This window comes from Lipophrys pholis, assembly GCF_963383615.2.
Source record: "Lipophrys pholis genome assembly, chromosome: 19".
In the NCBI taxonomy this organism is placed as follows: Eukaryota; Metazoa; Chordata; class Actinopteri; order Blenniiformes; family Blenniidae; genus Lipophrys; species Lipophrys pholis.
The window spans coordinates 8,586,408-8,601,542 of NC_137647.1; the positions used below are offsets into that span (position 1 = coordinate 8,586,408).

General features: G+C 41.6%; 1 protein-coding gene across 2 annotated transcripts in view; it reads left to right on the plus strand.

Moving 5' to 3' along the window:
• pitpnc1a (phosphatidylinositol transfer protein cytoplasmic 1a) overlaps window positions 1–14,914 on the plus strand; it is a 47,897-nt gene extending 32,983 nt beyond the window's left edge. Inside the window, exons 3-9 of one of the 2 annotated variants that reach the window (XM_080488435.1) lie at window positions 3,161–3,249; window positions 4,317–4,324; window positions 7,505–7,576; window positions 9,405–9,500; window positions 11,335–11,490; window positions 12,102–12,165; window positions 13,601–14,914. In XM_080488435.1, the coding sequence (XP_080344561.1) occupies window positions 3,161–3,249; window positions 4,317–4,324; window positions 7,505–7,576; window positions 9,405–9,500; window positions 11,335–11,490; window positions 12,102–12,165; window positions 13,601–13,911 (796 nt within the window). In that variant the 3' untranslated portion in view covers window positions 13,912–14,914. The remainder of the gene's footprint in view (window positions 1–3,160; window positions 3,250–4,316; window positions 4,325–7,504; window positions 7,577–9,404; window positions 9,501–11,334; window positions 11,491–12,101; window positions 12,166–13,600) is intronic. The other variant, XM_080488434.1, reaches the window with a different exon arrangement.
• The last annotated feature ends 221 nt before the right edge of the window (window positions 14,915–15,135 follow it).

Here is a 15,135-nt window from a genome sequence, read left to right on the forward strand (position 1 = left end):
TGAACCAATGATAAAAGATTATATTAAGAAAACTATATAAGTGTGATGGAAAAGAATATTAATGCATTGACATGATTGCAAGATGGATTTAAACCGGTATTTATGGTTCTTATTTTATGCTTTAAAAGCGTGTTGTATATAAACATCATCTGCAGCCGACCGGCTTTCTTGTTCTGGCCTTTTGACTGTGGTTCTTTATTCTTGCCTGGTCAACAAAGTCAATAAATCCATGTCAAACGCTTGGCAGGAGCACACATCCATCACCATAGCCAACCTCTATCAAAGTAATGCAATTTGAAGCTATTGATTTCAATAGTGAAATCGAAGCAAGAGGTCAGCGGCCGTGCGTTCGGAGTTGCTATGAATTACTCAAGCGTATGCTGACACGGACGATTGAACCAGGCCGGGACGCCCACGACAGTTTAATCGCGCAGAGCACGTAGTGACACAGTTATTTCAGCAAGTGAGACGTCAAGTTCAATGTAACTGTCGTCACTAATTTGCTTCCCAGGTTCATTTTCGAAAGTAAACCCAAAGACAGCAGTGCTTGAAAGTTCATTTCAAGATTATGCAATGATAGTAAATTATATTTATATTATATTTTCTTTTATAACATCAAGGAAAATCCGATAAATTACGGATATTTAAGTTTTATGTGTATGCTTATATAAAAATCCACACAAATATACTAACAGCTAACAGGGTTATTTTAACATAAATAGTGAGTCAATAATGTGGCAAATACTTGGATATATGAGACAGGATGGCAAAAATATTATATATGGTGCGTGAGCATATACTTATTGTTAGTGAAATAGTGTTTGTCACAGTTTGTCATTGCTACAACACAGTTTATAACAGTTTTAATTAAAAGATAATATAATGAATCAAACCAGGACAAGTTAATGGCTGTAAAATGAACCGTAGCTAATGGGAATAACTTTCAGTATAACAGGTAAGACAGATGTAAGCATCATTTGATAAAGTACACACATGAAGAATCCAGTTAAGTCCACTGGAAAGCTATTTGCACTTTGTTTACTTTCACTGGAAAGGCGGTCTCAGCTTGTCGGGACTATATTGTAGCATCGGGTTCGGCCGTCCAGAAGGTATCTCGCTTCACAACAATAATAACCCGAAATCAGGTCCGACCAGAGGTTTTTCTGGGTGGAGTTTGCATGTTCTCCTTGTTTGTGAGAGTTTTCTCAAGGTCCAATAACATGTATTTGAAGTTATCTTGCCAATCTATTGAATCAGTAAAACAGTGTAGAGCTTCACTATATCAGTTTAGTAACGATTGCTGAATGGCTACGGCTCTGAAAGATTGTGGTCTGTGTTTATATTATCACATGCACAATCTTTCTCCAAACTTCATCAATGTGTTCTTAGTGCTTAAAGATTAAAAGAAAAAAAAAAAAAGCCCTGATTACAACCTTGCACAATAAATGGCTGCCCACCCTGATACCTTTCTGTGTTTGTGAGAACAGCCCCTCTAAATCTGGGTCTAAATTATAGTCGTCACCACAAGGTAATTGGGGAACCAATATAATGCTGTCAAGTGCTAATTACTAGAAAACAGGATTACTGTTGGCAAGGCTTATGCACTCGATGTATTACTGGATAATGGTTACCCTTGTCCCATTTGTACTGCATTCATTTGTTGCAGCTTTTTTTTTTTTTTTTTTTTGGAGCACCTTTTTTGTTTGCCAGGCTTGTTTTTGTTTTTACTATTGTTTATCCTACTCAAATATTTACTTTGTTGACAGACAGAAGAGCAAAAATGGGTCCCCGTGTCCATAGCATCCATACCGTAGTCCACGGTTTTTCACACCCTATTTTGGCGAGATGAAATGACAGAATGCACACAGACTGCGATCAGATTTAGTTCCAAATCCCTCATTTGGCAAAAGTATGAAAACGAGACAAAGAGGGAAATGGAGCCACATGGAGAATACTAAGAAGGGTGGGGTGAAGCGTTGCGGTCAGAAGTGACAAGCAAAGTGGGCCTCTGGGAAATGTGAAGTGTCATTGACAAACTCAAAGGAGAGGACGGTGTGTGTGTGTGTGTGTGTGTGTGTGTGTGTATAAAGATGAGGTCAGTGTAAGTGACGGGTAATTTAAGCAGTCGCCGTCGGACACCAAGCCTGCCCCTGTCCACCCACAAACCACCTGTTACCATGTTAAAGCCGCAGTCTGTGCGTGCATGCGTGTGTGTGCACAAGTGTGTGCGTAGCTTGTAAATAAAGCAGCGTGAGGACATGTGACCAGTCTGCTGTGTGTGGACACTCCCCTGGCTGTTTGACAGCGCACTGGTGAGAGGACCCGAGGGGAACTGTCTGTCTGAGGTCCCAGTAGCCTCTACAGACATTTACTGTCAAACTGGAGTGATTTTCACAGTCAGTTATGTATTTTAGACAAATCCTATAGTAAAACAACGTGGGAATGTAGGAGTAAGAAAAAAACAACAACATCCTGGCTGTTTAAAATAAAAAAAAACACCTTGAAAGTGTAATTAGCTGCAGTTTAATAAAGGATTTGTGTCGAATGATGGTGCTGTTTGCTGTGCTTGATTGGTCGATATTTAGACAGCAGTAAACTGTGTCTGGCTCATGAGACTGTCTGCACCCTTCCATTCAGGTGTTACAAGTTCAGCATCGGGTGTCAAAGTTTTAAAGCGTTTTGCATTTTTTTGCTTGCAAATGTTCAAACTTTTGGCTTTGAGGTTTTCATCAACGGATCAAAGCTGCTCGCTTTCCCCAGTCGTCTGCATTTTGATTGGACCTTAAAAAAGGTGTTCAGATACTCAGTGGCAACCATCAGCAGAAAGCATCTACTTATTTTTCCTTCCCCACTCCTCGACCTTTTCTATGTCTACCATGGTGTAAGCGCTTTTAAACTCCCCTGCAGGGTGTCGGGCCTAATCAGTGTAATCAGCCAATCAGGGACCATCCTGGCTGCCTTGCACAGCCTCCATTACAGTTCCACACAGCTGGGTGCTTCTCGTTGCCTATTCTGTGTGTCTGAGCAGAGAAACTTCAAGATGGGGCGACTTTGAATGTGCAGCATACAAACCAATATGCCTCATGAGTGTCCCATCCTTTCATTTCGTTCTATGTCTTCAGCTTAATAACCTTCCTGCTCCTCTTTCTGCGTGTTTCAGCAAGCTTCCCAGTTGGGCCCGAGCCGTTGTCCCGAAAATCTTCTACGTCACAGAGAAGGCTTGGAATTATTATCCATACACCATCACAGGTAATGCCTCCATCCATCATCCTTGTACAATATTGAAATATTAATGTATTTACAGGAGCACATGATTGCATGCACTCCAGCGTCTAGTTAATAGTAGTAGTAATAATGACAGTAGCGATTCTCTTCAATAGAATTCTAACGTCAATAATTTCCATTTTCCTCGACAAACATGGCTCACTGGAAGGGCAAAAGGGATATGGAAGCAATTCCGTCCGACACTAATAGAGTCAAGATAAAGAATGAAATGGCGTTTTATAAACAAGTTTAATAAACCCTTCCGTGTGCTTTCTGATTGTGTTTTGACAATGCCGGTAATGAAATGCGTTTTCTTACACTTGAAGGGACAAACACCTTAACCCTGAGCACCTCACAATCAATATGCGCAAAAGCCTGCGCATGAAAATTTGTTTCTTATTTGCATTTGCGCTGTTTTGTATTTTTCAACAGCCACCTCAGGTTTCCCACGGTTCTCTGTCTAAACGCTTTCTTGGCGCGTCACATAAATTAAGACGACACATCAGCGGCATTCAAAGTCATATTGTGATGTCGCCTGTTAGCCTTATAGTGTGCAGAGTCGGAGCATACCTGACAATTTAATTTGGGTTTTTCATCATGTGGTGACACTGCATTGCAATATCCTCCCGATATGGAACAAAGGCCATGTCAGTATTTATGAGTATGCGAGCATGTGTTTCGGAGTTTTTATGGAGTTTGAACACCGTTCAGTGAGATTGATGAGTTTTATCATTTAAAGTGTCATTGCTGAAGTCTATGAGTGAACTTTAGAAACAAAGTAATACACAGATTTGATTCAGAGTTCTTTATCATGATTCTCCATGCAGTACTTTGAGAAAATATTTTCATATTCTTGATTCATATAAACCCGAATTATATTGTAAGGTAACAAATTCCTGTCACTTCTTCACTGGAACCAAATCACCGAGGCTTAATGATCCTTTTTTCAATTTTGTTTTATCTATTTTAAACTTGTTCTATTTTGTCTATTGTCTTTTCCTTTGCTTCTCTCTCTTCCACCCGCTCACCTCCCATTCTTCTGGCTCCGTCAGAGTACACGGTGAGTAGCAGCTCCACCCAAATGCACGAGGCTTCACTAAAGAAACACCTTGCTCAGACAGCTGGCACATAAATCTCTTGTTTGTATAGGTTCGAGGTGAGCAAAGCCGTGACATAAAATTGTCTGACAGATGTTGAAGAAAATATGTGGGTCCATCCATCCTCATCAGATGAGCTGATGTCGACTGATTTACGCAAAAAATTTCAATAAAACATATTTTTTATAGTTTCTTAGATATGGACGGTTTAAATGTGGCTTTTAGTCCACAGAGAATGAGTGCAGCAATAATAGAATTTTAAAAAAGAATGAAAAGTTACATAAATCAGAACTTTTCAACCATTCATACTTTGACAAAGTTCAGAATGTACTTAAGAAGTAGTTCACATACTTGTCAAGGTATCTTTGTATCAACATAACTTTCCATACTTTAGGGCTCTCACTTATCTAACCGAACCAAACTATATAGTTGAAATCATGCTTTTATATGCTTTTGTTATGAGGTAACACATTTGAAAATGAAATGTGAATTATCATTGCATGATGAAGTCCCCCCATGTAAACATCCAGAATCAGAATGCCTTTATTGTCATTGGAACACCAGTTTAAGAAAAAATAAAAAGATCCAAACAAGATACGAATTAAGGGAAGTGAAGGAAAGACCTAGTTGGACTGACTACAAGCTCGGTGCCCAAGAGATATGAAGACAAACTGGCAACTGACCAAACTGGGAACAAGCACCTGAATACACATAGTGAGAGGGGAGACAGTGAGGCACAGCAGACACGTGGTAAGGCAACAAGACGCTTGAGAGCCGACATGCAGTACACCACAGACATGGAAGAACCAGCGTTATGTTTTTCTATGTTTCTCATCATGTTGCCATAAGATAAACACACTTGGGAAAACTACACTTGAAAACTCATGGAAAAAAAACTGAAGTTGAGTTGCTATTCATATTTAATATTAAAAGCTCTCCAGCGTTGCTTTTCCTTGAGGCAATTTCCCAACTCTCCTTACCAATGAACTCAGAATCTGCTCAGGAAACTAATTTTGCTGTCCACTACATTCTGATATCAGGTTGCTATATTTCATGGCCACTATTGGAGGATGAATTGTAAAACAACTTGTTAGAGCGTCGCCTTAAAACCCAGATTCCTGATTCAGCAACATCTGCTTCCTCGTTGCCCAGCCTACACGTCAATATCCGCTAATCATTAATGATTTACCATGGTGCCTTAGGAAGACAAGCCTCACAGCCAACCTACCAACACAAACACACGCACACACACACACACACACACATACACACGGACGCACACAGAGAGGCAAACAAAGACTTTTGATATGTATTTATGGGGCCTTCCCATTAATACAATGCAGTCCCAGGCCTTTTAACCAAACTGAACATTAATCCAAACCCAATTAAAACCCAAACACCTCCTCTTTACCCTGAAATTACACGTATTCTGGACCCCATAAGGTCGGTAAGATCCCACAAGTATATACTACTATAGTGAATAAACCAAAACATGTATCCAAACAAACAATTTTGATGAAAGAGACAATGTGGGGTACAAATCTCCTCATAACGCAAATGTGTAAACGGCTCCAAGTCCCCGTTACAGGAGTAATACCTGCAAACACTTCTCCGGCACACGTCTGAAGCGGTGAGGAGAAATCAATGAAGCGTGAATAAAGTGAGCAGAAGGCAAATCCTCTTCCCCTGAAATTGTGCAGCTACTTCCAGCATCTGTGTGGATGAGGGGTCTCAAGCCACATCATGTGAAAGTCAATAATTCCTTCCTACCTTAACCTTGATAAAACGAGCTTTGCCGAAAAACAAGCCTTGCTTTGTGAATGATTCCGAAGATGCTCCTTCTGAAATCATGCAAATTTTGAGACGACGCTGAGCTGCACTCGTTGGGAAAAAGAAATATAGTGTTGACAGATGATGCTCTCGATGCTTCTCACTATCTGCCCGAGGTGGGCGGTTTTGATGCAGAAGACGAAGATAATGATCAGTTGTGGCGGTGAGAATGACTCTGGGATTAAAAATAGTTTGTCCTCTTACAGTGTCATACACTGATTGCAGGGTAGAAGAGGGTTTAGTTAACAAGGGAGGCATGTAACTGTCAGTTGCATTGGAAAATATCAAATTGTGCCTGATTAATGGGCTTGAATTACTGCATTAGGGTTTAAGTGCTACCGTAGGTATTTTGCAAAATATTGTGACCAGTTGTCAGTGATTTGTACATCATGCTCTGTAATAATGACGGTAAATGTTCACCTTTGAAATTCACTATTACAAAAGAAAAAAAAAAGAAAAAAAGCTCTCACACACTGTACAGGCTGTACTTTTTAAGTTATCTCCTTGGAAGACACACAAGGTCGGTTATCCTGCCTAGCGGACAGAGTAATGATAGTCTTTTTCACACGCAAAACACACACACACACACACACACACACTGGTGCATTTACCATGAGCTCTGAGCGTCGTGCCCTATAGTTTATTCTTTTCTGAGGTGCAAATTTCATCTCGCCTGTTGTCTTTGTCCTATTGTCTCACACACACGTACACACATGCACTCACACGCTTGCATTTTGGTTGTATAATAGATTTAATCAAAGCTTAAGCCTTTCAACTAACTGCTGCAGTCAAGAGTTGATGAATAGCAGGCAACTTGGCCGAAGGGGGGTGTGTGTGTGTGTGTGTGTGTGTGTGTGTGTGTGTGTGTGTGTGTGTGTGTGTGTGTGTGTGTGTGTGTGTGTGTGTGTGTGTGTGTGTGTGTGTGTGTGTGTGTGTGTGTGTGTGTGTGTGTGTGTGTGTGTGTGTGTGTGTGTGTGTGTGTGTGTGTGTGTGTGTGTGTGTGTGTGTGTGTGTGTGTGTGTGTGTGTGTGTGTGTGTGTGTGTGTGTGTGTGTGTGTGTGTGTGTGTGTGTGTGTGTAAATCTGCTTATGTAGCAGGGAAGTTGTAAATGTACAAAGTCAGAGAATAATTGTACTTGATAAAACTCTGATGTAGAGACACACAATAAGTCTCCCGTGTCATGCAGTGTGTGATGTGATATGGGTCAAAACTGCATTAAGGAATGACATTACCATGTGGTAAAGATAACCTGCCGATACGCATTGATTACCCACTGTCTTCTCGATCGCCCCCCCCCCCCCCCCCCCCCCCAGTGCTCCTTCCTGCCCAAGTTTTCCATCCACATAGAGAGCAAGTACGAGGACAACAAAGGGAGCAATGACAACGTAAGTAGAGCTCCAATTGTCGTGTGGTTGGGATTAAATTGTGCATGTAGATCTGAAGAGAAAATAGTCTGTCTCAGCATGTCTTTTCAACAAATTATAGCTTTAGGTTTTTTTTTTTTGTCTTCTATTGTACCTAAGGTCGCCCTAAAATTGCACAACTGTCTGTCTATTTCTTCATTTCATCTCTTTTCGTCTCGGTGCATCTCCCCTGCTCTTGCTCCAAAGCCTTAAAATCAAAACTAATAAATTCTCTTTGTTGGAGGGTTATTGCATCAGTGTGAGATTTTATCGAGTGAAGGATATGAAGAGGATTAGCACTCATTCGGCTATGTTCTCAGTCCTCCTTGATAGTTGAGGTCTTTACACAGTGTAGGGACTACAAAATAGATGTTTTTGAAAAGAGATGGGATTCATCTGAGTAGTGAAAAAACAAAGACCCCCTGCCTTGGTTTTCTATATCCCACACAAAATGGAATCCGTCTGTTCATTTAATTTATTTGCTTTTGCAGTATCCCTGCAAAAGCATATGTATAAAAAAAACATAAGATATACATGCTAAGACATCTATTCAGGCCTGAGAAACTTTAGAATGTAAAAGTTGCCAGCGGCTTGTTAAAATGATCTTGTTTATGTTGCGTTTTCCATCATGGCTTTAAAGCACTTTGCTCTCTGCCTCTCCTTCAGAGCCTCTTAACACTTTGATTGGCAGGGGAGGCAAATCTGACAGTTACACAATACTGCTTGGATCCAGGCTGCAGCTGAAAACTCAGAGCCACAGCGCCTCTCACTGGTGGACGGCTGGAATTGCAAACAACATATTTTCCAGATGGTTGTATTTTCATATATATAGTTGACTATAGAAAACGTTGTACAAAAGAGTTCCATAACATTTTCAGGACTAGGATTCCATTTGATTTTATGGCTGTAAATTCTAAAAAGAATTGTACATAGATTGATGCCATCATACGGCGGAAGCCCCAGATGTCACCATAAGGTTTGGTATAAGATGGTCTTAAGCAAGGATGGGCAACTTTGATCATGACGTCACCACAAACATTCAATCCTATCTACCAGAGGGCCTAATTGTATTGGATTATTTAACAATGTATGAGTGCTATTATTTGTTGTTAAAGTGCAACAGAATGAATGGATATCACACCACTGAATGAGTAAACGCATTTTATAATTTCCATCTTAAAAAAGCAACCAGTTTTCCAGTATTTGAGAAAGAACTACAATTGATATTGGATTTCACTGTGAAAATTGTGTAAATTGACCTTATTCCGAAAAAGGAGACAGCCCGTGACCCCTGGGGTTTGTGGATATCATAAACAGTAATCGTGGTTATGAGAAGTACATTTGGCAAACCCTGTCAGTGTGCAACGGGAGAGAAGCAACGGTGAATAGGACAGCAGCTGAGGAATTGTTCTCAACAAGAAGCAAATATCTCATAGATTCTTTTATTGGAAATCTCTGATCACAAGGTGTGAGTGAGTCATTTGTGCTTGTAGATTAAAGCCAAAAAGACAGAAGTTGCCCGTTACATCATGTGTCCTATTTTCAAACCCAGCAAGAAATGACCAAAGTGTCAATTCAAACCTTTTATGAAACTTTATTTTCCAGCAAAGTGTCATGATTTTGGTCACTCGTCTGTCTCAAATGTTTTTCAACGCTTCCAGCTCGTGCAAAACTGCCTGCCCACTGTCATATCAAGTGGCATGAAGATGAGCAATAACTGACGAGGCCTCATCTTACAGCATTTGTCAACAACTAAAGTGCATTATTGATTCCGCTGTCCCCGGACCTGCAACCCTTCCCTGTCCCCCAGATCTTTGGAAGCGAGCCCAGGGAGGAAGAAACGGAGGTGTGTGTCGTGGACATCGCCTATGATGATATCCCCGAGCGCCACTACAAGGACTCAGAGGTGAGGGAACTGATGCAGTGTTGCTATGTGCCGGGATATTCCTGATAGATATTCCTTGTATACTCTATATGAGAGGTTTTTCCTCCCCTTGAACGGAACATGGAAAATTGGGATCAAATAGCTTTGTATTTAATCACACAGACACTCAACAACTGAGCCAAGATTTGTTTTTAATGAAACATTTGTCAGTTTATTTCTATTAAAATGCCCCAAAATGCATCTCTGAACTGCTTCTGTAACCAAGTTATGCACATTTAGGCAGTTTTGTGTGATCTTCTTCCAATAACCGAGATGATTTATTTTTTTTTCCTTTTCGTTTCATTTTGATTCGCGAAGCCATTGAAACTGTTTGGAGCCCCCCTGGGAGGCCTGCCTCCCACTTTGAAAACATCTACCGAAGATGAAAGTGTAAAGAAGCGAGAGGGAAAAGGGAGAATAGAGAGTATGACAATGAACTGAAGAACAGGAGGGGGAGAGGAGAAGGCAACAAATGAGAAATACACAGAATGGATGTGGCGCAAGCAGTTAAAATAATGTGTTATCTTCTTTTAGCATTTTTCTTTTTTTGACCACCGCCAGCTGTCCATCTGCCTCCTCCTGATGATGGACAGAAGGGAAAGGCATGCTTACGTGTCAGGGGGGGGAGGTGATAGACATTAACCGTGGTGATTTGACATTTGTATGCGCGTGTGTTTACCCATCCATCAGAGCAGGATGGTCATAAAAAGCAGAGCTATTAATAATCGAGAGGTCATGACAGCGCTGCAGTGGCATTTTATTATTGACACCCTCGCTCACACTTACTCACAAACATACACACCTCCTGCTGGGCTTCATGGTCTTCTGCTTTTATACACTTCGAGCTAAAAATAGCACACGGATACTGTCGAGAGCTGAACGAAGATGGCCAACGTACAGATCATTTGAGGTTTTTTTCTCTTAAAACAGATGCACCTATGGCATACTTTAAAAGAGATATTATTGCATTGTTTGTAGTTTAAATATAGGATCATGTATGCAACAAAACACAAGAACTTCATCTGATTAAGATTTTCATAAAGTATTGATGAAGAACAGGGCAAACAACCAATGATCAAACATTCAAATACATTAAAAAGTGGATAAAGTGTCAATCTAAAACACACTTTTCACACACCACATTACAAACGTACCAACATTGATGATGATCTTCCTGTAAAATATGAAATTACACACCAACGTTTCTCCAGCAAAAGTATCCGTCGATTGAATAACTGTAAGAAAGTGCAATCACATATTTTTTTAACCCGATATGTGTTTTTGTAAAAATGTGTTTCAGACAGGCCGAGCTCTAATCACCGTTTCTCCTCTCTCCGTCTCCCCTTGCCAGTAAACTCGATGACACGGTTTTTTTTGGGGGTTTTTTTTTTGAGCAGACAAATACGACAGGCCTCCTCCACCTCCAGTACAAGTGCTTTCCCAGCAGGGATGGAGAGAGCTGTGCTTCACCCCCGCACACACTCTGTCACCACAAGACACACGACCCTGAGACAGACGAGCTCTTCACTATAATTAGTCCATAGGGAGCGGTGATTAATGCACATAAAGTTTGTGATTAGGTAATCCCGCTGGGCTGCCCGGCTGCACTCTGCGTGTGTCCTGTAATGAATGCAGGTGAGCAGCGTGGACAGGGAGGGAGAAACAGAAGACCGGTGTGTGTGTACGTGTGTGTGACAGAGAGAGAAATAGATAAATGGCATTTTCCAGTCGTCTGCCACTGTGAATTCTACATGAGATCGTGGCATGACATTTTTGTTTTCTGAGTGTCATTTTCCTGCACTCTGTGTGATCGTAGGATCTCCGGTATTTCAAGTCCAAGAAGACGGACCGAGGGCTGCTGCCGGAGGGATGGATCGACACCCAAGATCCCATCATGTGCTCCTATAAACTGGTCACGGTCAAGTTTGAAGTCTGGGGCCTGCAGACACGCGTGGAGCAGTTTGTGCACAAGGTCAGGATGAACGCAAAAAAGACATTTTGGGGGAATTGTTTTGGAGGCGCCTGCACAGAAAGTTCCTGTCTGTCCTTGCTCGAGCGTTTTCGATCTGTGTGCACCGATTGTTGGTACAGGAGGCGTCTCATTTTCTGCAACAGAAACATGTGATACTCTGTTCCATTATCGCTTCCCACAATGTCTTCACTGTTTACAGCGCGCACTTTTCCTTGACCTGCCGCCGTGTCCCTTCACAGCAAAATTGAAACTTTGTATTTCCTTTTTTTACAAACTCCATTCTGCTTATCCCTCTCTGGCATTTGTCCCTGGAGGGAACTGTCCCTGTCCTCTCCTTGCCAGAGGCACACACACACACACACACACACACACAGCCATTACTCACACTGCAACACCAGGAGTGACTCCTATTAATCACGTTCCTCTTGGGGTGAACAGAAATGATTAGAACTTGACAATGTTTTTCTCTGTGGCCTTCAGAGGTTCCTCAGCCAGATCCTCATCCACTCTCCCTGAACTTTCTCCCTGACTCCCATGCTTTCCTGCTCCTCATTCCTCTGGGATCTTCCGTCTTATTCTCCCTGTTTTTGCGCTCTTCTAATCCTGCTCAGGTCATACGAGACATTCTCCTTCTCGGACACAGGCAGGCCTTTGCCTGGGTGGATGAGTGGATTGGTAAGTTTTATTGGGAAAGTCGGCGGCAGCGTTTACAAAACACGTTTAGGCAGGGATAATGGGGGCGGAGCCCTTCACACTTTTGTGTTGACGATCACAACACACTCAATTTGCAGCAGAGCGCGCACACAGATGGACAATGCATCATCACACACTCCCACTGTTCAAAACCGACGCCTAATAATTGTGTGAATGCCAATAGAGAACACGGTATGTGAACGTAAATGAGCAGTTTATTTATTTTGTGACTCAAAATTGAAACGAGGTGGACCGTCTTGCCAACTAATAATATGCATGTCGCATAAAACGTGGGAATGAAAAAAAAATGTATACAGCTTTCATCTTATTTTAAAGCTACATAGATGAGGCTTCCATATTTATTTCAAACTTTTACGATATTTAACTCTTTTCATCACAGACCTCCTGAGCCATTATTATTTAATTCACTTCCCAACCACTGTGCCACAGGCAGCCCATCAGAAAGAGTTTGGATTTGAGCTTCGCAGGCACACATACACGATTACAGATACTGTTTTTTAAACCTTCTATTATGCACCTCTCCTTTTCAAGAATCACAAAAAGGTTGTTTTTTTGACAAGACTATCTGAATGAAAAATACTAACTTTGTGGAATGGTGTGCAACTACGTCATTATGAGCCTAAAAATAGATCTTTGGATGTTTCCGCTGCACGTTTAAAAGAAGGTATTGTGCTTCAGTAAGTGCTGAAAACATCTTCAAAACTCCACAGTTGGTCCCGGTGCCTTTAATCTGGAGCTTTTAGGAGCGTGCCTCCGAGGCTTTTCTGTGTGATCCAGCCTCCATCAGATGAGCTACTCTGACAAACACCACTCTGCTCCACACATGTTCCGGTTCATGAATATCGCTTCGTAATACACTTATGTGTACGGCGCAGGTTTGAGTTGTGTTCATCTATCAGGAGCAGCAGATGGAAACTTTCTATTTTTAGCCATTTATGTTTGTCCAAACAGTCTATCTTCGCTCTTTTTTTTTAACTTTCATTCATATAATTTTTAACAAACTCAGAATTCCTCAGTCAAATGACAAAGATTCTAAATCACACACGGATAAATGTATTTTTCCACTTCAAGTTCAAAACCATCAGTCAGAATGCTGTTTGACTTCTGAAAGCTTTAATACTGGATTGTCAGTGACAGAACTTTCAACTCGTTTGATGGCGCTCTTCATTTTGAACATTTTTAGAAAAGCAACAAATATTGTTTTTTTAATGTAGTGTGGTAAAACAAAATATTAAAAAAGCATATGAATCAAACTATCAATAAAATAAAATAATAAATACTAAAATACAAAAACAATTTCATTTCCAAATGAATATAAATGTGTTCATAATTGCATCCAGGTCCAAAGTTAAATGTGTGTTAATTGTTCTGCGTCTTCACGCCTCCATCCTGACAGACATGACCATGGAGGAAGTGAGGGAGTACGAGCGTGCCACACAGGAAGCCACTAACCTCAAGATTGGAACCTTCCCACCCACTATCTCCATCTCTGAGACCCCGCTGCCGTCCAACACCCGCAGCGGACCCAACAGCGCGCCGTCCACCCCGCTCTCCACCGAAGCCCCCGAGTTCCTGTCGGTGCCCAAGGAGCGGCCCAGGAAGAAGTCCGCTCCGGAGACGCTGACCCTGCCAGATCCGGGCCGCCGGGACTCGCTCTTCAAGCTGCCCAGCTTCTTCTCCTGGAACTCCAGCCCGCAGCCGGAATGAGGGCGAGCTGCCACCCACCCGTGAACTCCCTCAATGTGTGGATCAGTGAAGGATGCCTGCCCAGCACATCCCACAATGCCCCCGTCAAGCCAGCTGAAGTGAAGACGACTTTTCACTGTCCTGGTGATTCCCAGCCCCTCAGCAGACTCACCGGTGTCACAGCAAAGCCAACAGCTCTCAGACCGCCCTCACAGGTACAGACCGGTCAGCCCGATTTATACAGCTCAAGGTCCAGTGACAAGTTTAAGTATAGATAGTCCAAGCAAGAGTCCAAGTAAAGCCGTTTCTAAAGCTCCTCGTTCTTCTCGTCTCCACAAGCCTGCACCGTGCATCGATCAGCACAGAGTCCAAACAGTCTGACTGAGTGTAGCAAACATTCCTGACAATGTTTTAGCCTCACCTTGTTCTCACTCACGCTCAGGGTGTGTTGACAAGATATATAGAGATCCAGCCACTGCACATAAAGCTTACATGTACAGAATTTCTTTGTTCCTCTTCTGTTTAAACATCTGAGTCTCTGGCTTTGTTACTTGGAGCTTGTGGTTTGATTTATGTGGTCGGGACTTTTCGAAAGATTCTTCTTGAACAGTGTAAGAGTTTGAGTATTTCTGGATTTTCACAGTCGGTTGTAAAGTGATTGTGTGTTCTTGTATATACTGTTCTATTAAACAAATGAAATGCCAGTACTTCTGGTACATAACCCAGTCAATGAAGCTGCTATGAAAGGACTGGATCGTCTATGCTTGTTTATAACGGGTTCTGTCAGCATCGGTGTCTTCATGTAAGAGCATGACTTTGACTGTCCAACTTTTAAATATTTGTGCAAAAATATGTTTTCTTTGTTATCTCAGCCTCATACTTGATGTTGTGTTTTTGGGTTTTTTTCCAGACTGTTGCATGGTGTCATTTTGCTGCTATGTTCACGTCAACTTGTGTTCATTTCCAGTCAAACTATTGTTGAGTTTTGTGTTTGGTAAATAAAATTGAATACTGGTGCGTCTGTAAATGTGTGAGAAGTTTCTTTAAGGCGCAGTACATGCCACCACTTCGAGATATGGACGTGCTCAGATGAGAGGTACATCTGTAATAATTCCTAATCTTATATTTGGTGCATTCTATTTTATACTAACTTCTTGTTCGTGCTGATATTAAGTAAAATCAGTAGATAAAAGACGTGTTTTTCTGCATATTGGCAAAAGTCAAGCCAGCCTTTGTTATGAGTAT